General features: G+C 41.8%; 1 protein-coding gene across 1 annotated transcript in view; it reads right to left on the reverse strand.

The window, feature by feature from the left end:
* LIMCH1 (LIM and calponin homology domains 1) overlaps nucleotides 1–27,225 on the reverse strand; it is a 174,457-nt gene that overhangs the window by 127,478 nt on the left and 19,754 nt on the right. The window contains exon 2 of the mRNA XM_035549530.2: nucleotides 17,854–17,916. Within this exon, the coding sequence (XP_035405423.1) occupies nucleotides 17,854–17,916 (63 nt within the window). The remainder of the gene's footprint in view (nucleotides 1–17,853; nucleotides 17,917–27,225) is intronic.

Consider the following 27,225-nt stretch of genomic DNA (forward strand, 5'->3'; position numbering starts at 1 on the left):
TCTTCTCACAGATAACTAGTGATAAGACTAGAGGGAATGGCCTCAAGTTGTGCCAGGGGAGGTTTAGGTTAGAAATTTGGAAACATTTCTCCTCAGAAAGAGTAGTCAGGGATTGGAACAGGTTGGCCAGGGAGGTGGTGGAGTCACTGTCCATGGGGGTGTTCAAGAAAAGGTTGGACCTGGCGCTTAGGGACATTGTTTAGTGGGTGACATTGGTGGTAGGGGGATGGTTGGACCAGATGATCTTGGAGGTCTTTTCCAACCTTAGTGATTCCATGATTCTATGAAAGCAGCTTTTAAAAACTGAAATATGTGTAAGTTGCTGTCTCTTTCCCCCTGCCCCTCGATATATGTTTAGAGGTTGAATTTCACTGGTCTGTGCTTCCAACTGAAGTCACAAAAACTCTGCAGTTACAAACTCCATGATACGGGAGAACAGTCCTTATGGCTGAAGAAAACAAGGCTACGCACCTGTTCACAGAGGAAACGTCTGCCTATGCAGTCTGTTCATTCTAGATCAGACAAAACGCAACCACATAAAGACATACCTACAATTTCAGTGACTGCATGAAGTCTCATTGTACTGTTCATCTTGAAAAGATAACTAATTCTACCACATTTAAAGCAGAGTAACTGATATCCATTCAAGTGTCCTTAGTCCTCTCCTCATCTTAGACTGTTGTTGGGTTTTTTTTTTGTTTTTTTTTTTTGTTTTTACATTTTCATCTTATTTTTTCTCACCAATGTGATTTCAGGTATTTATGATAGCACAAATATTGCTGGAAGACAAGCCAGCACTTAATCCACTCACATCCATTTAACACTAGCTCTCACAAATTCGTGATGGTGGCTGTCTGATAGTGCTCTTTAGCAGAGACATACCAAGTAGTCAGATGCAGAGTATGAAAGCCATAGGCTAATTTACAATTCCAAGCAAAGAATAACTGTCTTTGCATCATCCTCTCAAACTATCAGGTTAGTAAATGTACTTTTTGCAACCAATTTCACACAATTTGTGTGCTGACAGTGTCTTTTTGTTCCATTACTAGGTGTACACAGTGTAAAAGACTTCAGAACTTCACGTCTCACACACAAGGTCTCAGCCTGGCTGGGAACACCCTGTCCTCTCCAAAACATTTAATGTAGAAGGCAGCACTGCAAGATGTACTCTGTCACCATCATCCTGCTTTTCACACTACAGAGCAAAGCTAAAAGGATTAGGGGATTTTAGCAAGATGCCGAGTTACCTAGGATTCATGAACTGTGATATTTATTTCCTCAACAGCAGTATAAAAGGAATAAAGCTATGCTAGAAGGGCATTTTCATCTTTCTGAGCCTCCTTCATTAATGAAATTAATCATCCTTTATAGTAGGGTACAATGCCAGCTGCTCTTGCCAATATGGTACAAGGTAGGGACATGATTTTAAAAGTCCGTGACCCCCCATATCTAGCACTTTATCATTATTCAAAGGGCATCCATCTCATCCCTTCACCATGCAGACTGGGGGCGGGGGGAATGCGTTGCTCTTTTCTTCTGCGTTAGAGACTTTTCTGCTGGAGGAATGCTAAAGAAATGCCATTGTTCTCATCAAGCACTCCGTCACATCATTCTCTTAGACAAAGTCAATCTTGTACTTCTGCCTTAGCTTGCAGAGTAAACACTAGCACATCTCAGGTGAGGGTACCTTCTAAAACATGCAAGTCTCTGCAAAATGATGGAATTGATTCTGAGTAAGTCGGGTTTATTCTGTATTACACATTTATACTAGAACTCTGCTGATGCATATAAAGGACAAGCCATATTTCTTGTAAAAGACTTGTCATTTGGCATGTAGCACCAACTGCTTTATTCAGTTTCCTCCAATTAGCAGAGTTATTTTCTATCCAATTAAAAGAACAGGGTACATTTAGTCTATGGACCATTCTAGCACACCAAACAAAAGTCTTTTGTGATCAGTGAGAAAATTCACAGAGAATGCATACAGCATAATCATTTTGCATTATGTGTGAAATTCCACATCATTAACCCCTTAAGAAGCAAATCTTCCACACAGCTCCTCCATCCGTAGCTTCAGACAGGTCTTTCTGATCCACACTAAAAGCAAATTGGCTCATCATCTAACGCAGCCACTTGCACACTGGGGAAACAAAAGCAAAGAGAGATCTGTGTGTGTGTGGTAGGCAACAATCACACGCTGGGAGACAAAAGCACAGTTGTGAGGCACCAAATGCTGTTTTTAGAACTTACAGTGGTAACAAGTAAACATGAAACATAAAGGAAAAGGTAACTTCACCCCTCAACAATCAAAAGCCAGCTGACCAGCCACTGAAAAGTCTTGCCCTGTGAAGAGTCAGGAAATGAAGTGTTTATAAGGCTATCATCCACAAGCAGAAGAAATTGAAAAGAAAGCCCCCTTGAAACATAGTTTCACAATCAATCAATCAATCAATAAATAAATATAATCTGAATTGAAATGGTATGCAATCTATTTTTACGCATACATAGTATCTTTAACGGCTGTATATTTTCGATTATATATTGGAGGTGGACTATTTCTGTTTTCCCATTGGAACTAGTGCTAATAATGCTATAATGAGTCTGGGGCTAAGATGTCCCCTCTTCCTACATGGCAATGGCAATAACCTATATATACACTTGTGAGTTCTGTTTTGCTGTCAGTTTTTCTTCATTCTTTATCAGAAGAATCCCATGGCAATGCTCACTTCCAAACTACCACCTCACCCAGAGGAAAGTTTTCTACTCTTAATCATTCAGTCGCCTGTTGCGACTGAAGAGCTATGTGACAATACTGAAGAGTGAGGTACATTTGGAACTGGGAGAATTATTTAAGTCAAAAGACAATGCTAGCACAGGAACAAGCAGGTATACATCAGTCATAGCTGCATCTAGGTTGAAAATAAGTGTTTCTAACCATGGAAGTATTCAAATGCTACTCAGCAAGACCTTCATAAACACATTGCTTCACTGTTCATTATTACTTTTAAGATGAAGTTTGACCATCTTATGGTTTTATAGAATTATATGCCCCAGTTGCCTGTAACAGCAAGGGTTTCCACACATCATCTTCTCTAGTCCTGTATCCTAAGGCTTCTGTGCTGCAGCAGGTGTCCTATTTTCCCAAAACTATCCTAGCACTGACAGCAGACAAGATTTTGGCCGCATCCACAAACAATAAACTTCTTCTCACAACAGCCCTCTTCTGTGTGCCTCTTTCAGCTGAATTCAGCTTTTTTAATATCTTCATCTTTTTCCTGCTACAATCAGGTATTCAGTCTCTGAAGTGCAATATGCTGACTTTCACTGGTGGTATTTCAAGACAGGAATATGGAGAACCTAATCCCAGCACAAGTGTAACTGAGTGAGGATACTGTGCTAGAATTCTACAGTTCTTGTGCTAGAACTAGGTTGTGAAGCACAGTCAAATCCACTGTAGAAGATGGCCTAACAGGTTCGATATGCTAAGAATATGACCGATCCCCCCAAATGACAAGCAGCAGTTATTTTTGTTCTTGAGCAGCTTTATTTCACATAACTGCCCAAGGGCACTGAAATGTTTAAAAAAGACAAGGGTGAAAACTCAAAACAAAGAATTAACAAAGCTGTTTTCAGTACCATGTTTAGATATCGTGCAGTAAGCCTGGAGTGATGCCACACAACAAACAAGATCAATACTGAACAGCTGCCCTTGTGCACTGAAGGGCATCTTGGGCACTGAAAGAAACAGAGACTGCTGGAGAAAGTCTGCGGTCATGTAAGTAAAGATCACAACCTATGCTGCATCTTAGCAATAAGACTGGAAAGGTCACCTAAATACCAACACCAACTTCTGAGTGCTTATCTTCAAACTGCCTCTACATTTTAAAAACTATTTTTATTATTATTACAATTCATGTACAAATTCTGAATATAAGCCCTCAGAGGAATGTAATAGCTGTGACATCTTATTGTCATGTCCACAAGCAAATATTGCTGGATCTTGTTTGAACAATAGTAGAATTTGCACACAGAAATCTAAAGTTTTGTTTTTATTTCTGTCTTAGCTGCTATCATGCCCAGAAATTCAATAAGCCCTAGCAACTGCAAGCTAAATTAGGAAAATGATTAATTCTTTGTACTACCTTTGAGAGCAGTTCCTAAACGGTTCCCCAATTTTTTTCAGTGTGGAGTGCTCCTAGTTTCAAGAAAAATCTTTAGAGTTGTTCAGAAATGCAAGGTGGAAAACCCTTGCCTAGAACAGGCAGGTAGTTTAGATACTGAAACAAATATATACAAACTACCAGGGTAGTCATCAATTCAACGTCTGTTTTGTTTCATGAAGGACAGAAGTGCTATTTGGAAGGGGAATGTGAAAACAGCCTACATTGCCAGATCTTAGATATCAAAATTTTATAGAATAGATTGTTCAGAAAAATCCTGCTCCAAGCAACTCTAATGAGCTGATTTGGGGCTTTATATAAAAGGACCAGAAATGGTGTGCACGCTGAGTGAAGCTCAAGATGCAGCTTTATAAGTTGATAAAACAAGGTTGTGCTTCAGGCAAATGGCAGTAGAAAGAACAGCTGAGGAAGTACATACCTTCAATGCACTTTATGTCCCATTTTATAACAAATAAACCAATTTATGGATCACTTAGCATATGAAATCACTTCCACACTTTACAGCATCAGATTACAGTCTCTCTGCTTTTAAATACTTTGGGCCTCATCTACAGGGGAGAGAGAAAGAGAGGAAGGTTACCGCAGCCCCTAAAGTTTTGACAGGAAGATCATTAGAGAGACAAGTAGCTCCTGACCAAAAGGCCGATGCAGTTAGACGAAGGAAAGGCTCCGTTGCAAAGCTCCACAGTCCAGCTCACAGAAGAACTCTGTAGCCTTGTCTCTCAGACGTCTGAATTGATGGTAAGAATGCACTACTCCAGCGTTTGAAGAAAATCTTGCATCTCTCGCTAGTTCCTGTTAGTGCACTAGTCATCATCTAACATATGCAGCAGCTGGATAAACAGAGCTTTGCACTGAACATAAAGATTTCTTTTGACTTGTAATGAAAACCATCACTGGCCATCAACAGCTCACCTGCCACAGAACCAATAATAGTTTTAAATGTCAGGCATCAAAGAAGCCTAAGCACGGAATATAGTCAGAGCTCTGGCACTTGTGCCTCTTACGGCACATGTTGAGCACAGAAATACTTCCCACTTTTCCACATGTAAGACTTTTCATACCTGCGTTGCAGACCCGACTAAAGCATGATCCAAAAACAGTATTAGCCCTAAACAGAGAAGTTTTCTTCATGAGGAAGCAATAACCCTCCTTAAAAGGAAAGCGTTCTCTTCCTAGTTCCTTTTTCTGGGGTTCTATTAAAAAACTGACAATTACGGGTACTTGACGCCTTCAGCCAGCTGTCTCTCCCTCAATGCCTCCTAAAGGCTCGTGTGGACAGAAGCCAGAGAATCCACATTCTGGTCTCTATGTTCTCTCTCGTCTTCGCCTTCTGCCTCCCCAGACAGGTGTTCCTAACAGCACCAAGATGTGCAGAGTAGCTGTGAAGTTTACGCAAACTCAGCTAATGATAGCGATACGCAGAGCATGAAGTTAATGACCTGAGCAAGTCAGGATGCAACCCCATGTGGCCTTCCATTCAGCCCTGCACAATCTATTAGATGCATTACGCACGTCTACCCCTGCATTTAAAAAAAAAAAAAAAAGGGAAAAACACTGCCACACAACCACAGCCAGCTTAGCAGAATACACGATGTCTCGTCAGTGGACGTAAGAACTAGCATGCAATGTTACGGACACTGCTACACGAAGGGCTGCAGACACTTGCATGATGTACAGTGGAGTAGAGCGCAAAATCCTACGCTCTAAATGCCTCACGTGGAGGAAGCTGGACGACTGCCAATGGCTGCAAGGAAAGAAGAATAGGCATGGGATCTCAGAAGAAACAGTATAAGCGTATTTGGATGTGGCGAGGTGGATGGCGATGAGCCAGCCTGAAAGCCCGCAAGCTCCCTCACAGAAACCTACACTGCCAGAATTTTCTTAAGCAGATGCCTACAGGAAGATACAAAGAACTTGTACACAAAGAAGTAGTCCTAGTCCCTGTATTGATCTATGGAGGAACACCATTAGTAAGTGTCTTAAAACTACGGATCACTGGCCCTTGAGTCCAGACTGTTTTCCACCAGACCTCCCACTCAGCTGATCTCTCTCCAATTTGTATTGAAGAGCACTATGGGAGACCATGTCAAAAGTCAAGGCAAACTACATCCACGGCACTCCTCTCAGCCATTGAGCCTGTTACCTTACCACAGAAGGTAACCAGGTTGCTCAGTCATAATGTGTCCTTAGAAAACTGAGGCTGCCTATTCCAAATCACTTCCTTTTTCTTTGTATGCCTGTGAACAGCTTCCAGGATTTATTGCTGTCATAACCATCCTGGGGACTAAGGTAAGGCTGACCTCCCCAGGTCTCCAACTGGCCCCTCGTGAAGACAGGCCTGACATTTGCCAATTCCAGCCATCGCGGAGCTCTCCCAGTTGCCATGACCCCTCCGTGACAGAAAGCAACCTTCCTTCCACTGCCAGCGTACTGCAGAAGACCTTTTTGTTGCTGTTTGCATCCCACATGCATCTCAACTCCAGCTCAGTTTTGGCCTTCCCAGTTCGGTCCCTGCATGCCCAGGTAAGGTTGCTGTATCCCTCCCAGGCAGCCTGCTCATTCTTATTTTCACCTTCCCTACTCTTTGCTTGCATTCCCTACTCACCCGCAGCTGCCTGACTTCCTGCACTCAGAGTGAGAAGAGACTGAGAAATGGAGTTGAGCAGACTGTCCCTAAAGAGCAGCCAGCTCTCCTGGGTCCCTCTCCTTCAGAGCAGCCTCCTATAGGATACCACCTACCAGCTCCCTGAACAAGCTGATGTCTGCTCTCCTGAAGTCCAAGGGGTTCCTCTACTTTTAGCTTTCCCTTCCCAGACAAATTTAAACATCACCATCTTACAGTTGCTGCTGCAAAAGCTGTCACCAGCTACCGCATCCCAAACCCGTTCTTCCTTATTCTGGCAGAACTGCTCTGCTTGTCAGTTTGTCCAGCACCTGTGTCAAAAGATTGGGAAGCAACTATTAGGGGTTGGGGCTGCAGGCAATGCACAATGTCACCATACAGGATATATGCAGATATATGACTGTATCTGTAAAGACGAAGTGAGCTGACAGCCAAAAAGCACAATTAAAAATAAGTGCTCTGGTGTTGTTCTTCTCACACAAGGCAAGAACAACCAATTGTTTAGAACACAGAGGATCAAACCCACGGAACTTCCAGGGCACAGCTTCCAGCGTGACTTCCAGAGAGGACCGAGGTACCTCCAGCAACCATCTGAATTCCTAGGAAGCTGAAGAGCTTAAGTGCACCAGGAATATGCACTGATGTCAGCCTAGCTTTTCAGTACTCTTAAGAAAATGGAAAAGGAAGAAATGAAAGAGGCAGTCATAGAATTTGACAACATAGTCTTTGTTTATCGTTTTGAGGATCTTGATCTCCGGCATACATGGAATTTTCAGAAGGATTTGACTGTCACGAAGGGAAACAGAGTCCAGATGTCCAATACTCAAATAACAGAGCCTGTGTGCAGTTGTTGAGGAATCAGTGAAAGAAGTCTGGTGCATTTATGTTCTGTTTGAATTCTGAAATATTGTTGTCTGATGAGAAGGCTGTATGAACGTTTGGATTTGGACAAAAGAAAGATCTCTGAAAAGCTGGAGAATACAAATAACCTGCTCTAGGGCTAGACTAATGTTCAAGTGTGTTTGTATTTGCTTGATTCTTTCTAAGGTCAAGCATGGATCAAGGAGGGGTTAGATATGAAGGTTATCTCCTCTTCTTTTGTGAGCAGATTTTTTATTTTCCATTTTTATTTTTTAAACCAGGAATCCTTTATTTCAGGCTTTTCAAATGGCAGAGTTATGAAATCCCCTGACAAGCTATCTCGTCTGCTTGGCCACTCATACTGCCATGGGTCATACAGCAATGGTTCAAAGAGCCTCCAGAAGGCTGCAGCTTTTTAGATAGCTAGCTATAGATTTGCTTCGGTTTTGGCCTTCATGGACAACACTTCCCGGTTTCTTAGGTTTTTGCTCCCTGCAAAACCATCTTACTCTTAGCTTTGAGCAGACTGTTAGAAGACATCCTCACTGTGGCTTTTTGCAATGAGGCTTTGTATCTGCACTTCCGCTCGTCTACAGTAAACACCCTTCTGAAGGGAGACATTTGCCAAGACTATTTTTCAATGACCTTCCCAAGTACGTACTGGCAGCCCCAGCCACACTTAGAGCTTACTCTCCAAGTAAGAGAGCTGCAGTAGAGTCAATATAAAGGTGAGAAATGAAACTTCATACCATACTCACTATGAAACTGTAGGAAAGCTCAGAATCCTCCAGCTTGAAGAAGCAGACCCAACATACACATGCACCCTCTAAGAGGACTTTGGAGCAGCTATACACAAGAACAATCTTTTACAGTATGCAGTCTTTTGATTTTTCCCAAGCTACCTTCCTGCTGCCCAAAGTCACTCCACACTTACACTCCAACTGTAAGTTGAAAGCAGATTGCACAGATAGCAGTGAAAAATACTGAGAATTTCAAGAATGCATAATCTTTAGTGACACCTGGCTAAATAGTTGTTAGTACTAAGACCTGTAAATCCTTGCCAAAGAGGCTTAAACATAAATAAATAGGGAACTTTAGTCATCTGATCTGCATTTGCAAAATTGCTGTGGGAATAATGATTGTCCCTGTTTTCTACTCTCACCAAGCATACCATAGCATTGTAAGTGTTCTGTCAGGCCCACAGAATCCCTACAATTTGGGTGCGACTCAGGAAAAGAAGTGTAATAGGAAGAAAAAAAAAAGGAAAAAGAAACAGCACTGAAAGGACAGAAGAAACGATTGGAAAGCTTCTCATCAGTAAGATGCCCAATAATTCAGCTAGACTGCAGCACAGCCCTGCATCAATATAATTATTGTGCAGAGCTGGCAAGATTTTTAACACAGACACCTTACAAACGTCTCGGCATGTGATAGCACTTCCACATGCCCTTGCTCTTTGTTTTGTGAAACTAATAATACCTTCCTCTAGGACAGAGCCAGACTGCAACTTATATCCCCCTTCCCCCTTTCAGCACCGCACATGTGGGAAGAGTTACCGTTAAGGTCATAGATTATAAGAGATAAAGCTCTGAGCATCTGTGAAGGTCCATCTATATTTATGACAACACTGTTCTGTTCAGAGGGTACGTAGCACGCCTCTCACACACAGCTTCCTTCCTCAGCAGCATCTCTGCACAAGGAGGGATGGAAAGAGATGGCCTTTCTTTTCCCTAGTGACGGTTCTTAGGCCCTTATCTCACACAACTATCTCTAGCATGCAGTATTAGCAAATAGTCTGCAAAACTTTCCAGACCCATTTAAAAGCATAATTAATCTTGCAAATAAATGTGCAACCATAAAACTCCCACAGAATCCATACTGGGATTGATGAAAAGGCATCAAGGGGAGTCAAAAGTCTACCCAAAAAGAAAGGAACTTTAAAGTTTCCCCTTATTAATACTTGTGCAAACATAGGGAGAATTTTTGGACCAGATAAGAAACAGCTGTTATCACTGATTGCTGATATATACAGGCAGAGGGAAAACATATTTAATGGTATCTTACCTTAGGAATCATGCTTTAATATCTCAGCTTCACCTGTATTCAACTCCACACTGTTATAAAACTCGTACCTTCGGACAGAATTAAACACAAGCTACACAATACTGAAAACTCTTTCCATTATTATTTAAGCCTATAAGGACTCCAGTTTAAAAAACAAAACACAACACAGCTATGTTGCAGTTCCCTTTCCTAGGTGGAAGGATTGTTTCTTCCATCAGAACTGAATTTTGTGAGAGCATCTTTTCAATTTAGCTGTGAGTGTAACATTTTCCTGGCTTATGTGGGCTTTCTGATGTCATTACACAGCCAGCTGCCTGTTTATTTTCATTTAGTTAAAAACAACCAAAAAGAGAAAGTCTTGAATTTGCTACGTTACCAAAAGGTACACATTACACATGGCACAAGAGAAGGCTTAATGTGCACGCATTAAGACTACAAGAAAATTTAAGTAATGAAATTCACATAACACCACTCAAAAATAACGAATCTAAAGCAGTCTCGGAAGAAAACAGGGTTAGTGATCTCCTAGTCACTCACCATTAGTTTAAGAGACAGAAATAAAACCCCAAAGCTCAAATACAGTAAGTCACTGAATATAGCACTTCAGTAAAGAACCATCTGAACTCTACTCACTAAATCATGTACAATATTTAGAGAAAAGGTTGCTAAAATCTTTTGATGGCTAGCAATGGAAACACACCTGTCCAGTAGCCACAACAGCTTCTATAAAGCGGCAGATACAAGCTATGCCAACACCTACACAACCTCAAACAGCCTAAGCAAGAACCAATGGAAAATTAAAACAGAAGATACTAATTTGGATTTGATAGGGTGAGAGTAAAATATTCACTTTAGAGTAAAACACAGTTGCTATTTGCCTCTTTTGAAAATGTAAGGTGACTCAAAATAAACACTCCGGGTGCTGTCACGTAGGTCTTTGCTCCTGTGGCTATGGTCAAGTCAAAAATAGTTTCCAACAACATGCATACAATCCTGATGGCTCCCAAAACCCTGACCTCTTTCTCAGGTTTTTCTAGGAAAGGGGTACAACATGCTAGTGCCACTTACCTTTTCTTGATGAGCTCTCCCTACCCAACGAAAGCTATTTCAGATACTTTAACTTGTGCAAAGGATTTACTAAGGTCCCACACAAGACCCTTGTCTCTAAACTAGAGAGCCACGAATTGGATGGATGGACGGTTCAGTGGATAAGGAAATGGCTAAATGGCCACATCCATTGAGTTGCGGTCAATGGCTCAGTGTCTGGAGACCAGCGATGGGTCATGTCCCTCATGGGTCCCTATCAGAACCAGTACTGTTAATAACTTAATTGGAGACATAGACAGAGGAATGGCGTGTGCCCTCGGCAGGTTTGTGGATGACACAAAGACGAGTGGTGCAGTTGATGCTGGAGAGGGATGGGATGCCTTCCAGAGGGATCTTGACAGGCTTGAAGAGTTAAACATGGCCAAGTACAAGATCCTGCACCTGGGTCAGGGCAATCCCAAACATCACTACAGACTGGGTGATGAATGGATTGAGAGCAGCCGTAAGGAGAAGGACTTGGGGGTACAGGTGGATGAAAAACTCAACATGAATAGGCAATGGGCATTTGCAGATCAGAAAGCCAATTGTATCCAGGGCTACAACAAAAAAAGTGTGACCAGGAGGTCGAGGGAGGTGATTCTCCTCCTCTACTCCACCTTTATGAGCCCCAAGCAGGAGTGCTGCATTCAGCTTTTGTGGGCCCCCAGCACAAAAAAGACATGGACCTGTTGGAGCAGGTCCAGAGGAGGGCAGCGAGGATGACCAGCGCACTAGAGCACCTCTCTTATGAAGACAGGCTGAGAGAGCTGGGGTTGTTCAGCCTGGAGAAGAGAAGGCTCCAGGGACACCTTATTGCACCCTTCCAATGCTTACTGGGGGCCTATGATAAAGACGGACAGAGACTCTTTACCAGCTTGTAGAGACAGGACAAGGGTAATGGTTTTAAGCTAAAAGAAAGTAGATTTAGATTAGATATAAGGAAGAAATTCTTCACTAAGAGGGTGGTGAGGCACTGAAACGGTTGCCCAGAGAAATTGTGGGTACCCCACCCCATAGCAGAGGGGTTGGAACTAGATGATCTTTAAAGGTTCCTTCCAAACCAAGCCATTCTCTGATTCCACTGTTCTAATTTTCTAAATTAGCTGTCTGCTGCCCACAACTCCAGAGAACACCTCTTTGCCCCATCCACCAGATCCAGCACTACAATCAGTCTCGCTGAGCCAGCATCCCAAGCGGCACCCAGATGAGATGACTGGCTGACCCCTGCTTTTCTTCCACTTCACTGCAGTTAAAATACAGAAAAAACAGACTCAGCAAGTGTGCACTGCAGATAAAAAAGCTCAAGAGAAAGGTTCAGATGAACTTCCAAGACTCTCAGTGCCTCAAAAATGGGATGTGCTACTCAATTCAAAGTCAGTACACTGCATATATGACATTTCAACCTTAAAATGTTATTTAGGAATAAGAAACTATGAATTTCATAAAGTGTCTGAGACCCCAAAACACAGAATTAACCTGCAGACAAAGTTCTGCCCTCAACACAATGCGAAAGGACTGGAAAATGTTTCAGATAAAATAGGTTTGCATCAGCTATAGTGTAAACCCATACAAAATTAACTTGGGTAACAACAGGAACATATTTCAATTTGACCAGACCAGAACTTCCTGACACCCATATAACAGTCTCAGTTCATGTAACTCAAAGCTAAGAGACTTGAAGACATGCTACACACTAAGACGTATGCAAACTGAGACTTTCATGAAGTTTTTTATTGTTTATACAGTTGGTAACCATTTACTGCTAAAGGCAATATGCAGTAAAGGGTTTTTTGGTGTTTTTTGTTTTTTCTCCCCCTTTTTTTTTTTTGAGTTGATACCACATGTTTTCGCAGACAAAAGAAAAAAAAAATCTTTAAAAACCAAAGCAGCCAGATTCATTTTGGAAAGAAGCTTGCAAAATGCCAGTGAACCACATCTGCAGAGTAACTGCAGTACTGAAATGAAGTGATTCCCACTAGCTCCTAGATCCCGTGTACTAATGTAAAAGTATTCCTTTGCTTCAACATAGCGCTGTCTCCAGAAAAGGCTCCTCCTGCCTTGCCTACCATCTAACCTCCACCCTGTTAAAACTGGTTAAGCATTTCCATTCCATCTGTCGATGTGGTGTCCTCATCTCATGAGATTCTCTGCTGACATCCCTACAAAATTTAGTAACTAAGATGTGAACGGGGCAGCCAAATGAAGCAATAACCTGTAACTCCTGCAGTAAATTTCACTGGCTTGGAAAGTTAAATATCTTGGACTAAAGTAGTCCCGCAATGACTTCAAGGAGCTGCACGAAAGTAGTGACTCCATCTCCCAGCTCTGAGCAGTTAAGCTGTCTCATTTCAAAGCAATTCCACAAGTTGGCTTTAGCTGCAAGCATTTCACATTTTAAGAAGAGGGGTTTTTTTATTATTATTATTATTATTTTTTATTGCAAGCCTGCAATAGGAAGCCACACATATTCAGAAAGTGAACTCCTAAAGCGAGTCACAGACTTGACTTGACCACAGGCTACTCTGAACTCAAACACAGAAGTTTGACAGGAAAGCACAGTCTACCCCTACAAAAGATGGGCTTCAGCTTCTTACCAATGAAAACCCCAAGGAAATCCAAGAAGCCTGTCTTGTCTCTCACTTCATCTGTTCATTGTAGGGGGGGAAAAATTCCATCTGTGCATAGAAAGTTCCCAAATCCAGCACTACAGACTGCATGCTGTTAAATTAGTGCATTCATTAGTACAGTGTTTTGGAAATGTGCCTGTACATTGTGTGGGAAGAAGGAAGGATCTTTCATTAAAAAAAAAAAAAAAAAAAAAGAAGAGAGACAGAGAAATTGCCCCAAGCTGGCCTATCCTAACATCTCAGCACCAGTAAAATTATCACAGACCTTCCCCTTATGAACTTCTATGCAAAACAGATGATCCCAAGCATCAGAGTAACGAGCAGTGCAATTACAAATTGATCATATGTGGTATATGCAACGAATGAACAGTATATATGATATACCTTCAGCATATAGTTGACTTGATTTGCTGTAGCTTGAGATCTGCTTTAGCCCAACCAGTATGGGCAGCTCTCCCTGAATGCAGTTACATGTAGATCACGAAGAAGAAACCGAACTTTTCCAATTTCAGAAGCAGAAGAAAGGCACCTGTCTCAGAACCACCACAGATACTTCTTAACTGCCTTTCCCACTTCTACTTTTTACGATCACCTGGCGTAAGAAGTCACTTTCCCACTTTGCTCATTTTGATGGACCACTATGTATGGCTTACTTTGTAGTGCAGCCACCTAAAATAAGGGCTGAACCTGGCTTCTGCCATCCCTGAAAACTGCATCCTCTCCGTGTTGACTACGCTGGCTGAGTTTTGACACTTGGCAAGGAAGGTGATTCCTACCAACTGACTTTGACACCTCATTTAAAAGGTTTTTCCACCAGGATCTCTACTTAAAGGGCCCCACTGACGTACAGGCACTGAAGAACACTAATTCCCTCCATTTCTTGACGCTCCATCTAACTTACAGCATCTAATAGTACCGTTTTCATTCTTCTCTCCCCATTTTTAAGATCTGAACAGTATCGATGCCCATATGTCTGTATACAAACGCTCTCAAAATCTAGTTCTACACTGTGTTTCAGCCTCTGCCTTCCCCATGACCTTAAAACTCCTGCCTACACGTCTTCCATCTGTGGATTGAAGTTTCAAGAACAGGATGCTCATCAACAAAGTCCTACTCAATCCTGAACCTGCAAGCACTCAAGTGCAGCAGCAGTTTTATGCATAGAGATGGAGGTCCTCTGAGTGCAGTACAACTACTCGCGTGTGTAAAGTTACTTATGAGCTTAAGCACTTTAGGTTCTGTCCTTAATTTTTTAAGCAAGTTTTCTGCCAAAAAGGCAAGGAGTTTCACAACAATCAGCAGTTCTTGGGAGATTTCCTCTTCTTGTTCTAAATCTTATAAGAACAGCTGTTCTGGAGAAAACTTGGCCATATCTGAATGTCCACACAGGCTCCAAAACCACAGGTGCAGGCTGCAAGCCAGGGATGCTATATGTAAGTCTTCCTGAAGGTCTATGGGATTCAGGTTTTCTCCTTTCTCTAACTATACAACCACCACCGAAGGCACAGGGATCAAAAATTAAGCTTCAGTGATGGACATACTTGTTGCTCACGTTATAGCCAACACTATTAATGAGATTTCAGGTCGCGACAGTTTAGCAAGACTTTTTGCACTGTTCCCACGGCTGACTAGCCCCGTTGTATTACGCTTAGAGTGTCTTTGAGTATTGCAGGTCAGTAGGGAAACGGCCTGCAAAGAAGCAGACCACGCAGCGTGTGGGCAAGGTTCTCAGGGGGCAGAGGGCTACCTCGCTCTATTACTAGAAAAGACATTTGTTCCAAGCATTATTACAGTATTACACGTGCCGTAATCGGCAAACTCGGGCTGTAACAGCCCCGAGAGTAATTCCTACTGAAGTTTTTGTTCTCTGTAAGCTTTAGCAATTAGCACTAGACATGAAGCAGACGCTGCCACTTCCAGTTACTGACTAACTTTAAGAGAATTCACAAGGCCTACTCGGTTTTCTCAGCTAAATAACTTGGGTTAAAAAGAGGTGGTCTCACCTCGAGTCTTAGCGATTCCTGTACCACTTTCCAGTATACCTACCTTCTATCTTCTCTAGCAGAAAACATGCTATTAGTCAACTATTCAACAAGCCAAACATTTTTTTCCTGCCATCTGCCACTGAGAACCTGGGTGGAGTTCTGGAAAGTTTTTGATCTGCTCATATTAATTTCATAAAAAGCATATTAATTTGCTTATATTAGTCTCCCAATGCATCAGGAGACTTGAAACCACATATCCAGCTACTTACCTGAATCTTATGCCGCAGGCACCTTCTCCAGAACTCATCACAAACATATGTCAACAGTCAGGGTCCAGAAAGTGGGAAAAGTGAAACAATTTTCGAGAGTGAAGTTAACGTTATGAAATTATTGGCTTTGTGGTTAAATCATTCACTTAATATGTTTTTGCTCAGTCAGCTCGAGACCAAATTTGCATTGGGGGATGATATATATAGGCTCTTTATATTGTTAAAGCCTCTCAACCACATCCGTTACACCAAACGTCACCAATTATGCTTTATTAGATGCTAAAGAGACCACCTATTTAATGTAATATGACTCAAATAAAACACTTTAATAAACACTTTAAATTTAAAACACTTCAATAAAGTCTAAGAAGACAATTTTGCTAAGGATCAACAGAAACTCAAGGAAAAACTGACAGCTTTTCATTCTCTTAATTGTACTCTGTCTTCCTTCAGGTGTAAGATGCATTGCATACCAAACTGTACTTAAAACAATTAAAAGTCAAGAGAAACCATGCCCTAAACATTCTAGCACTATAAGGTTAAAGCAAAACCTCAAAGTTCATGGACTACTAGAGCAGCAGCGGTATCTGTAAATGCAATTTCTGGTATCCACCCCTTGAAATCCCCCAGTCAGCGCTGGCTGGCAATGGACAGCAGCTTTGCAGCGAATACGCCTGGACTCATCACACTTAATTACAGCGTGTGTCTCCCATCAGCTTGTGGGTGGGAGTTAGACAGGGGACCCTGCACGGTATGACTCATTAATTATCTAAAAGATTTCCAGATAGCCAAACTGTTCATCACGGTCCTCACCCACAACGAAGTCCCAAGTCGATTCTCGATCAGCATTTTCTTGGCTTGCAGTTTCCTTCCTCCGCTCCACAGCAGCAGTGCTAACCGTGAAGAAGAGTACAACCTGCACAGCGCAGACACTGTGAGACCTAAACACAGCAAGGATCCTGGGACGGGAACCCCAGGGTCTAAACAACTTGCTTTCTAAAGGATAAAGGTTTCTCGGGATGCTTGGGTAGCATGTTCACAATGAAGCCTTCGCTATAAAACCAACGTGGTTTTGAGAGTTCAGGAAGACCAGGAAATTCCCAAACTGGAGGAAGCAAGTTAGAAAGCAAATGCCGTAAAAGTAAAGAAAGAAGCTTGTTTTTACTCTCCTTGCTCAACAGGAGAGCATAATTTGCTATCCCTACAGAGTCACCAGTGATTTTGTCCATAGCGAAAGTATTACATAAAGGACGAACCTAACAGAAATGAGTAATATGTAAGATTATGTCACTTTAAGGTTTACTGCTAGGGAGGCTGCTTTTGTTTCAATACAGAACTCTAATGAATCAAATCCTTTAGAGCTCTAATTCCATGAATTGCTCTCCTGAAATCCTCCACTTCATAACCAAAACCAATGCCATACACCAAAACCTATACATTGGTCTCATTCTATATCAGAATAAAATGTTAAGGGATGGTAGCGTAGTGCTAATGGTAGGAAAATCAGCCAGCGTCTTTCATGAACTGTGCAAGAAATTAATAAATAAAACCAGACAAAATTGCTCTAAACTTTTTTTTTAAAGTCACAAAATAAAGAATGTATGTTCACTGAATGGCCCAGGGGTCATTCTGATACCTTTGTTTAGATACATGTAGTACCGGGGAACGGGGACAACAGAAAAGAAAAGTGGACGTAACGTATGCATATATCTACAAGTGGCAACACTCCCAAACCTGCCATATAGATTTATTGCATCATCTGTGGCTCAGTCAAAATTCATTAGCTCCGTGTGCATGTATGTGAGTATGGGAGAGTGTGCGTGTGTGTATTCACACATCTGCTTTCAATCACTACGCTGTAGAAATCCTGCACAGTAGACACATTAAATGTCTTTAACTACAACCTGAACCAAACTGTGAAAGAGACAGAAAGAATGTAAAAAGGAGAACTTTTTCTTCCTCTCACAAAGGGAACTGAGAAAATGAGTCACTAAATACCAAGATTGCTTTGCACTTCAATTAAAGTGTCAGTAGAAGTTTGGTTTAGTAAATGAAACCGTAAGTATGAAAAATACAACAGACAGGTATTCTTAGTAGGAATTACCAAGTGGTATCATACCAGTTTTTGAGAAACAACTCAAAGCTGAGACATACTATACCCATCTCCAGTGAAGACAAGTGTGATCCTCTCTTACATCTGATTAACTTGCTGTAGATCTGCAATAAGCAAGAAGATCTGATTTTCTATATACAGCTGCGTGACTGCAATATGCAAACAGGTGTGGGGAGTAAGGGAGGCCAACTATATTCCTTGAAAGGTTAAGGTCTAGAAAAAGCTATAATGTACTCTCCATTCACTGAATCCTGTGTCATGTAATGAGCTAATTCAAGTTCAAGTGGCAATGTACTCCAAGGGCTTAATGATGACAGCAGTTCCCAGCTCTAATCCACCTGGCAGGGCTCTGCTCTACACAAAGTGCCTCCAGAGGCACTAAGTCATACTACAAAGGTGATCCAAGCAGTGGTTAAACCAAACAGGGCAAAAGCAGTGCCTATAAATGTCTCTTAATACCAGGCTGCAAAAGAAATAACTACTTTGATCACAAGCAACCCGCAAGTTGGAGACTGCTTTCAACTTTAGTCCCGTAAGAACCTTGGTGGTAACAACATCCTATCTACAGTTGTTACAGAAGAGTTTGGGTAGATGCACTGAAAGTCGCAGACAGTGTCACATCTTTACATGTCCTGCAAAAGGGAGGCCTCCTTCTTAAATTTTTGACTCTATAAGACATAATTTTGTAAATAGAGCTCTCCTAGCTCTATTTGCACTTAAGACTTTTGCATTCCTACTCCACTTTTGGTTCTGAAGCAGCATCCATGGGTCTGAAGGAGGGTTTACACCACCTATAGAAGTGATATTTTAAATCATTCTGTTGGGAAAACAAATGTTTTAGAAGACAAATAACAGGCCTCTACAAAAAGCTGTACCCCACATCTACTGATACCCCGTGTCTTCAGCTAGTTGACAGCTGTATTAGTGTTGTATTTAGCATAGTTAAATCTTCCCATCTCTGCAGTTGTCCTTCATGGAGAACTTCTATGCCAGGTCAAACTCAAAATGGATTTTAATGAACACCATAAACTACTTGGGAGGGAATTTATAAATGAAATAAGGAATAGTAGAAATCTGCAAGGCTACTGGAATTCTACAGGCACAAAAAAAAATCTTCACGCAAATTCTTTCTCAGTCATTTGCTCTTGTGAAACAGCTTTAATTGTTACAGTTTTCCTGGCAGGACAACATTCCTCCTCCCCTAGATCTTTTCATGCCTCATACAAGTCTTTTAGGACAATGACAGCAACAGCACATCATCAGTATGTATGACATGCTAAGAGTCAAGTGACTGTTCAAGTTATTTGCCACCGAGTTTTCTTCTGAATTTTCCCAAACACTTCACACACTCTGCACTTTCCCATACATTGATGTAGTTTCATACAGAACACTTAAAATACTGAAGCAGCATTGTAAAGCTGCTGAAAGCTGAGTAATAATTCCTAGTATTGACCTCTTCAAATGATGTCAGGTAGTCTATCTTCAAACAGAGATGATATCAACTGCAACAGAAATGTTATCTCAATGATAAATATGTAGTCTTAAGCTGCTATGGATAACAACTAGCTATTGCTTTTTTCCATGTAATGATGTTTTTTTTTAGTACAATACAAATCCCTTCTTCAAACTTTATTCTTGTTTCTTGTTTGAAGATGCTAATCAATATTACAAGCAGGGAACAGGAGCAGAGCATCTGTACATTTGTATGTCCTTACCATACTGTAAACATTTAAGTGCATAAATAAGGATGATTTTATAGTAAGGAAAAAAGAAGTGCACAACTTCAACCTATCACTTGAAAAGCTCTCACACAAAATACTCAAACCGACTCTGCACAGAAGTTATTTTGCGTGACAAGTCTAAATAGGATATTCTTGTCCAGGTCCTTTATCATAATATCATTTAATACAAACCAAAAGCCACATTTCCAATCCCAATGCTTGACAACCAAGACCTACACTGAAATCACGCCTTTATCAGCAATGCCATTTTTCCTGTCCAGTGTAATTTCCTGTCCCCTATCCCCAGAAACCTTCCTGCCAATGTGTGTTCTGACCTGTAGGGCTGAAAAAAAATTAATGCACCAGCATAAATTTGATGATGACATTTCATAGCAGCCAGTAATAAGTGAAGTGTCCAAGTGTATAGGCCTCCAAATTCTGTTCCAGAGGACTTAAGCCATTGTGTTGCATCTGGCCAGAAACGCTGGCAAATACTGATGAGATTATGACTTATGGAAAGTCAAACCTCAGCACTAGCCCAGCTTAAAAGAATTGTTTTCATTTACAGTCAGAGACCAAACATAAATCCATTGTTTATTATTTGGCTGCCCTTTCCCCAGCTGTCCAGCTTCTAGCATGAGACACCTTCACTGCTGCGCTATCCCACACAAGTCTTACACTTATTCAAGTCTCAAACTCCCAGAAGCCGTTCCTGTAAGAGATTGCATAGTACACTGCAAGCGATCCTTCACGATAGGACCGAAGTGAAACATGAAGAGCAGCTAAACATCAAAAGAAAAGGAAAATCTTCTGAAGGATTCCCAAGAGCCATTTGCAGAACATTCTCCAAGTGTCCTCCATTCTCAAACGACGTCCTCTCTCAGCATTTCATACAGCAGATGTCTCCAAAGAAGAACAGTTATTTTCCATTTCCCAGGGCCTTCTTCCCTCAGAGACCAGCCTTCCCTTGAGTTAGCACACACCTATCTGTCAAATGCGACCACCCTATACCTCACTGCTGGCTTACCATTACGTCTACCACTTTATCGGTATGCCACATAAAGCTGAGTGTGAAAACCATACTTTTGAAATAAGAGTCTACTAAGAATTCATAAATTACTGAATGACAACTTGGGTGACACAGCTGGCACCTCTATTTCCTAAGGCCGTAAGGTAGAAACACTTGCTTTGAATACATTGCTAATACCAATACAGACAGAGGATGGGAAGAAAAAAAAACGGGGCGGAAGAAAAGAGGGACACCTTGCTAAAATGAATTCTTTAGGACAATAAAGCTGTGAACAAGAGTTTCTATTTCCCCCTTGCTTAAATTGCAAGTGTTATAAAGCAGAAAGATCACAGTATCAGCCACAGAGGAAGAAGTTACTTAGCCATGAAAGCTACCAGCGCCCCACAGGAAAGCAAGACAGCCCAGTGCAGTAAGGTTTAAGTAACTGCAGTTCCACGGTGGTTTTTCGCATCACAGACTCAACGTGCATGCCCACTAAAAACTCTACTTCACTGCAAAAGCCTGATTTATAACCTGAGTATTTTGAATTTGTGAAGGACTTGGCTTTTTGTAATAAAGGCTTTAGCGTCATGTTCTACAAATAGAACGTTTTCTCCATCTTTTGGAACATTTGGATTTTGTCACTCTTAAAAGCTGTCAGAATTTCAAACTATCAGGCAGCTCCGCAAGAGTGAGGGGGTTGGGAAATGGAGAAATAAACTGGGGGGTGAGGGTGGAGTATGGCATTCCATAGATCAAATGGTATCAAACGTATCATTGCACAGACATTTGTTCCTGGTTCTACCAGTTACTGCATGCCACAAGCTACAAGCAACACGATAGCAGTTCCTAAATTTGTCCAAAAGGAAGAAGCCATTTGGACCTGTTGCAAATCCTTACAGTTAGAGGACAGAAAAAAAAGATACAGTCAGAAGTTCCAGACATGAACTATTTTGACAATGTCCAGGGCAAAAGAAAAAAAAAAAAAATTGAAGGCCTTTGCTACCAAATTAATTCCACAGGTAATTGAGACAGTTCAGCCCAACAGCTGAAAGCAACATCACAACAAAAGCACAGTGCTGGGCTTGGGCTTGGCACAAGGCATGACTACCTCAGCTGCCCTCCCAGGAACTGCTCAGATAGCTTAATGAATATATATATACACATACATATATATATATATATATATATACGCATATATATACGTATATACACACACACGCACACATACACACACGTTTATATATATATATATACACATACACGCGTGTGCCAGCAAGCAACAGGCAATCAAAAGAAATCTGAGATACTTTTATTTTAACCAGATAAATTCAAAAGACAAACCTGTTCTGAAATTAACTTAGGCAGACTACTGTAGCAGACTCAACCTATCCCTCCGCTTTCCCACTTGGTGATGAAAATAAGCCACACACATCAACTGCAAGTAGGAAAATAAGAACACCCAGACACTCGGAGTTTCAGAGTTTCATAACTGCCCCTTAAAGGGGGAAAAAAATTAAAAGAAAAGAAAAAAAAGGAAAAAGCCACACACAAACACAGCTTCTAGAAATGGTAAAAAAAAAAAAAAAAAAGAAAAGAAAAAAAGAGAAGAAAGAAAGAAAAAGAAGTGGAGGGGGGAGGATAGGAGGGGCAAACCCAAGAATTCCTAAGCACCCTGACCAGGCAGAGCATCTGTCTGGCATCTGCTGAGGCCATGACAGGAGCTCACTTCATTTCAAAATTTTATTCTCTGAATATATATTGCCTCTAAATGACTCATGTTCAGAAGAAAAGGATGGAGTTGTCTTTAGTTTCCGTGAAAGAATAAATTTGAGAAGACAAAGCAGCAGTTTTCAAACTGCATTTTAAGATCTGTGTATATTAATCATACTCCTGCAGTCCTTTTACTTGTTTGTCTGTTTGCTTCCCCAGCCAGCTAATTTGTTCTCATCTTTGAACTAAACAGAAAAAGTGTGGGATTTTTTGCTGGCCATACAAGTGGACGGGAACTCCTGCACTTGAGCTCCGTTCCTCAGCCGCAGCTGGAGGTCAGCCTCTGGATTTCGGACGGCGGTGGGACACACTGAGCTGTGGTACCGAGGAGCCACACCGCCTTTAACCAGGCGTCCACTGCAGCTCCAAAAATAGCAATAGAACACCATTTTTCAGGAGACCAACAATAAAAAAGGGCACATGGGAAATAAAAGATAATGAAGTGGACTCAGCATCTCCTACTGTTGCCAAAGCACCCCTCCTGTTCCACAGGAGCGTCCCGGCTGGGGCAATGCAGGGGATGGCAGTGTGGGTGTTGGGGGCCACCCACCACCCCATGCAGAGCAGAGATCACCTCAGGGCCCACCATGGTTGCCTGAGGCCAAGCCTGGCCTCTCCCTGCAGCCCTCAGCACCATGAGGCTGCTGTGACTCCCCAGGAGGTGCCTTGGGGACTCATGCCACGTAGCCACCTCCACAGGCCTCGACCTGGGGACAGACTTCCTCCTCATGGCCAGGGGAAGAAGGGTACTTGGCCAGGCCCAAAAGGAGGATGATTTGGCATGAGAAGTGTGGAGGAGGAGGAGGAAGTGGGGAGGACCCTGTAGAGGAGGGCAGGCTGAACAGACGAGAGGAGGCATGGGCCATGGGAGCAGGAAGACATCTTGTCAGCCCCTCACCTATGCACAGCAGTGTTAGGGCCTGTCCAGAACTGAAGTAATACTCTCTGAAAATAGTGCAAAACATCTGTAAACATTATTCACAGGGAAGCTTGACTCCACTACCATTGGAAACCCAGGCATTGAGCTGGAACCACAAGAAGACAAAGCACTGGGTTATTTAAGCTGTGGATTTTAGGCTACTTTTTTCACTGCATTCCTGTCCTTCTACACATTTCCTACCAGACAGCAGCCTCCTCCAAATAAAAACTAGCAGCACATATGCAGAGTCGTGGGCAGCCTTTCGGCTCCAGCCATATGCAGCCACCTGCTGGCTCCAGGCACACAGGATTTCCCCATGATCCGGGCAGGAAGGGAGGAGAGGGAAGGAGATGCAGGAGAATATAGTAGCAACACCAAGACAGCAACAAAGTGGACCAAAGGTGGCGCAGGACCACATTTTTGGCTTAACTTGAACACAAAGACACTTTGAAAATATAAATTTATTCATGGGTGCAATGGGCTCAAAGAAATGGTATAAGCTAGAGGCCTGGTCAATAATTGTGTCCAGCATATTCCCTCCTTACTGGATTGAGTTATGGCAGGGGTAACAATCAATACTATATATTAGTTGCTGTAAAAAATAACATTAATTCTACATTCTGGCACATTTTAATCTATTAGGTTTCCAGTTAAGGCTTTCTCCCTGATAATGGCCTTCTCAGCATGTGAGTGGGTCAACCCAACACTAGAGTGGGTCCAGTTGGGCTCAAAAAGTACACCAGAGACAGCAGGCTTATCTCCATGGCATCCTGTCTGCAGGCAGCGTGGGGTCTGCTTGGCATTTAAAAAACTGATTGGAAACCATTCAAGTCTTATGGTCAGGAAGAGTGGCTGACACCAAGTTAGAAGTAGCCTTTAGGCCAGCAAACCTTCTTGGCAAGAAGAGGAGGGAGGGCATCAGGATGTCCCCAGACAGTGATGTCTGAGGGGAGCAGGAGGGAGAAGGAATTCCAGGAACAGCTGGCCACATTGGAGATATTCGGTTTCAGTGTATGTTTTAAAAAGGAATGGCATGCTTAAAGATGGCCACAAGCATCAGACAAGCTGTGCTCTTGAGACAGCCTTCCCCTTTTTGAGTTTTCCAAGTTCACTGCAATCAGTGTTACAGCTGGATGAGCCCGTTAACAGGCTGGCACATTGTCTTCCATGACAAATAGACTGCAGTACACAAAGCTGACAGGCAAGGTGCTTCACTGAAGGCATTCACGCATCACCATCTATTACAGAACATTTTCAGAGTAGCACACGCACTAGAGATGGCTAACTACATTTTGCCTCAGTTCAGGCCTCCAAGTTCAAAAAGCTCGTTCCTACGTCCATCTGGAGACCATACTCATTTACCCACACAGCAACCCAGCTAGAGGCAGACATTGCACCTGAATGTTGAAGGAGGACTGGCTTGGCCTCACCAGAGCTCCTGGAATCCCAAACAAAGAAGGCGAAGGATGGTCTGAAGTGCCTCAGTCCTCACCATCACCTCCACACTCAATGGAGAACAGCACAGAGCTGAATGTCAGAAGTAGCTGCCACAGCATGAGGTCAGGCCGCAGCTCCTGCATTTTGCATGTGGTCAGCTGAATAAGTTGTATAAGTTGTTATTTACAAGTGTTTTACACTGATAAGCTGTTAGGATTGTATATATACATATATATCATCAGATAATAGTTATAAAGTATTTATCAAATACTTTGTTGTGCACTGTCTTGTTTCTCTCTAATATAAGCTAAAATCTACAGAGCAAGAGATGAGGAAAAGAGAGGAAGGGGGGTGACTCTCACACCAGGAAGAATTATCTCCCAGAGGAACCTGCTTCATAACACTGTCAGCTTCAAGGCCAAAAACCACCAGCATGAAAATAACGGTAGGAGAAAAATAAGGGGAAAAATACTGTCACTGGGCCTCAATGGCTTGGCTGGAAGAGTTGCAAATAGCAGGCCCTTAGCCTTATTGAAGCAACTCTCAATGGCACTGTCTAAAAACAGCACTTGGGAAACCTTTGAACACCAAAAGTTAGGCCAGCGGCCTGGCAGATGCCCACATCAATAGCTGAGCACAGTTTTGAGGGGCTCACTTTTAACAGAGGATGTACAAGAGAAAGACTTGAATCAAGAACAGAAGCAGTGAGTGGGGAAATGCAGTTGTTTTGAAGGTTAAAAAACACTCCAGACGGGGCAATATCAGATTTGTGCGATCCAGCTATTTGCGCTCTTCTTCACGTGAAGCACCACCCAGTGAAGAATTACTGGATTAAAGAAGAATCCACAAACAAGCTATTTCCTGGCATGTCAGCCAGGTATGATGGAAAAGGACACTGCTCAACCAGCTTCACCTCATAGCGAAATCCATGCAATGGATGTGTGGTGTTTTGTCTAAAGTTAAGGCCCAGACTAGAGTGGGCACCATCAGCTGCCTCCAACTGTATGAAGCTGGCCACCATATTCAGTCTTTGAACTTTGATCCCTTAACTGAACCAAAGGGGGTGAGATGAAAAGAATAGGTGTCCTATACCCACATATTCAACATTGTTTATACGGCCAGATGGACTAAAAGCCATTAGAGGCCTGGCAATTGAAATCCTTCTTCAGACTATGTGTGTCATACTGCTTTGACACATAAATGCATGTGAATTTGTAAAAGGAACTTTAACTGAGTATGTCATAACATTGTTATGTTGCAATTCATTTTCCCCTGAAATAAAGATGGTGCTCTTCATTCTGACAGTCACAAAAATCTCCACAGTAACTCAATTTTCAGAACAAGTTTAAGCTTTGACACCATCTTACCCCAGTCAGAAAAAATCAATACACCAAAAAACTAGTTTATATAAAATTCAGATATTTAGCTCAAGTGAGCCAATAATCTGCTTTTGAGAAAACCAAATAAGAAAAATTCTAGGTTTAGATTCTTTTATTCTCCACATTTATTTAAGTATTGGAAGTAAAACAATCAAACTCTAAGAAGTGATAAGATGTGACAAAATCTTGAATCAATTTTTATTAAAATTTTTGACTGTTGGAAGAGTTACTTTTGCAAATCTTTTCTTTACATATATTTGTCTGCTTGGTTATTTCCTCCCCATTTATATTTGTAGTTAGAAATTGGACCCTCAATAACATGTAATGAACTGAATGGTCAGTGAACTGAATGGTCACACAGTAGAAGATATCAATAAAGGTTTTTTTTTATTCTTAATTCTTGATGTTGTTCCAGTATCAAATTAAACAAAAACTACAACAGGACTTAAAAGAGTTGTAACATTTTCAGGTAAACTATATGAGATCCTGGTCAGAGAAATCACTGTTAAAAGGTTACTAATGAGCCTGCAAAAACATATCCTACCCTACTGTCCATACCCTTAAATCTGAGGGTTGAGGTTAACTATATACAGACCAAAAAATTTATATACAGACCAAAAAATTGCGCCTGTCTTCTCCAACGCTTTCTGCAATATTGCTCAAGAAATCACGCGCAGAGTTAGCCAGCAGCTTTCGTCCACTCTTTAGAGAACAAAAAGTCTGATTTTCAGAGATGGAAAGCCGATGGTGCTCACATATATGAAGGAGTGAGAAAGAAACAAGACCCATTTGTGATGATCACACTCTTGCCAGCAGGATATAGGTACGTTCTTTACTGTATTTGGGGCTTTTCCGAAAGTCAGCATGAAATAAAGTCTGGATCAAGTTAGTGCAGTAGGCACACTCCAGCTTCAAAAATCTTTTACTTAGTCCTCTTTTGGTTAGCTTAATTTTGTCAGCTCTCCCCTTACTTCAAGGTCAGCTACTTCATGGAAAAAGGGTATATTCTCAGTTTTTCAGAAAGCAACTACAGGATTTAATATAAAAAGGTATTTTTCTTGGTGCCTGGTTATCAAGTGTCTGCCATGCAACTTTCCACATTCTCCTTGCCATCAACAGAAACCTGCACAAAGCTACCTTGTGCTAAAATCTCAAGTTTCTCCTCATTTCCACAA

The sequence above is a fragment of the Cygnus atratus genome, chromosome 4, assembly GCF_013377495.2.
Source record: "Cygnus atratus isolate AKBS03 ecotype Queensland, Australia chromosome 4, CAtr_DNAZoo_HiC_assembly, whole genome shotgun sequence".
Taxonomy (NCBI): Eukaryota; Metazoa; Chordata; class Aves; order Anseriformes; family Anatidae; genus Cygnus; species Cygnus atratus.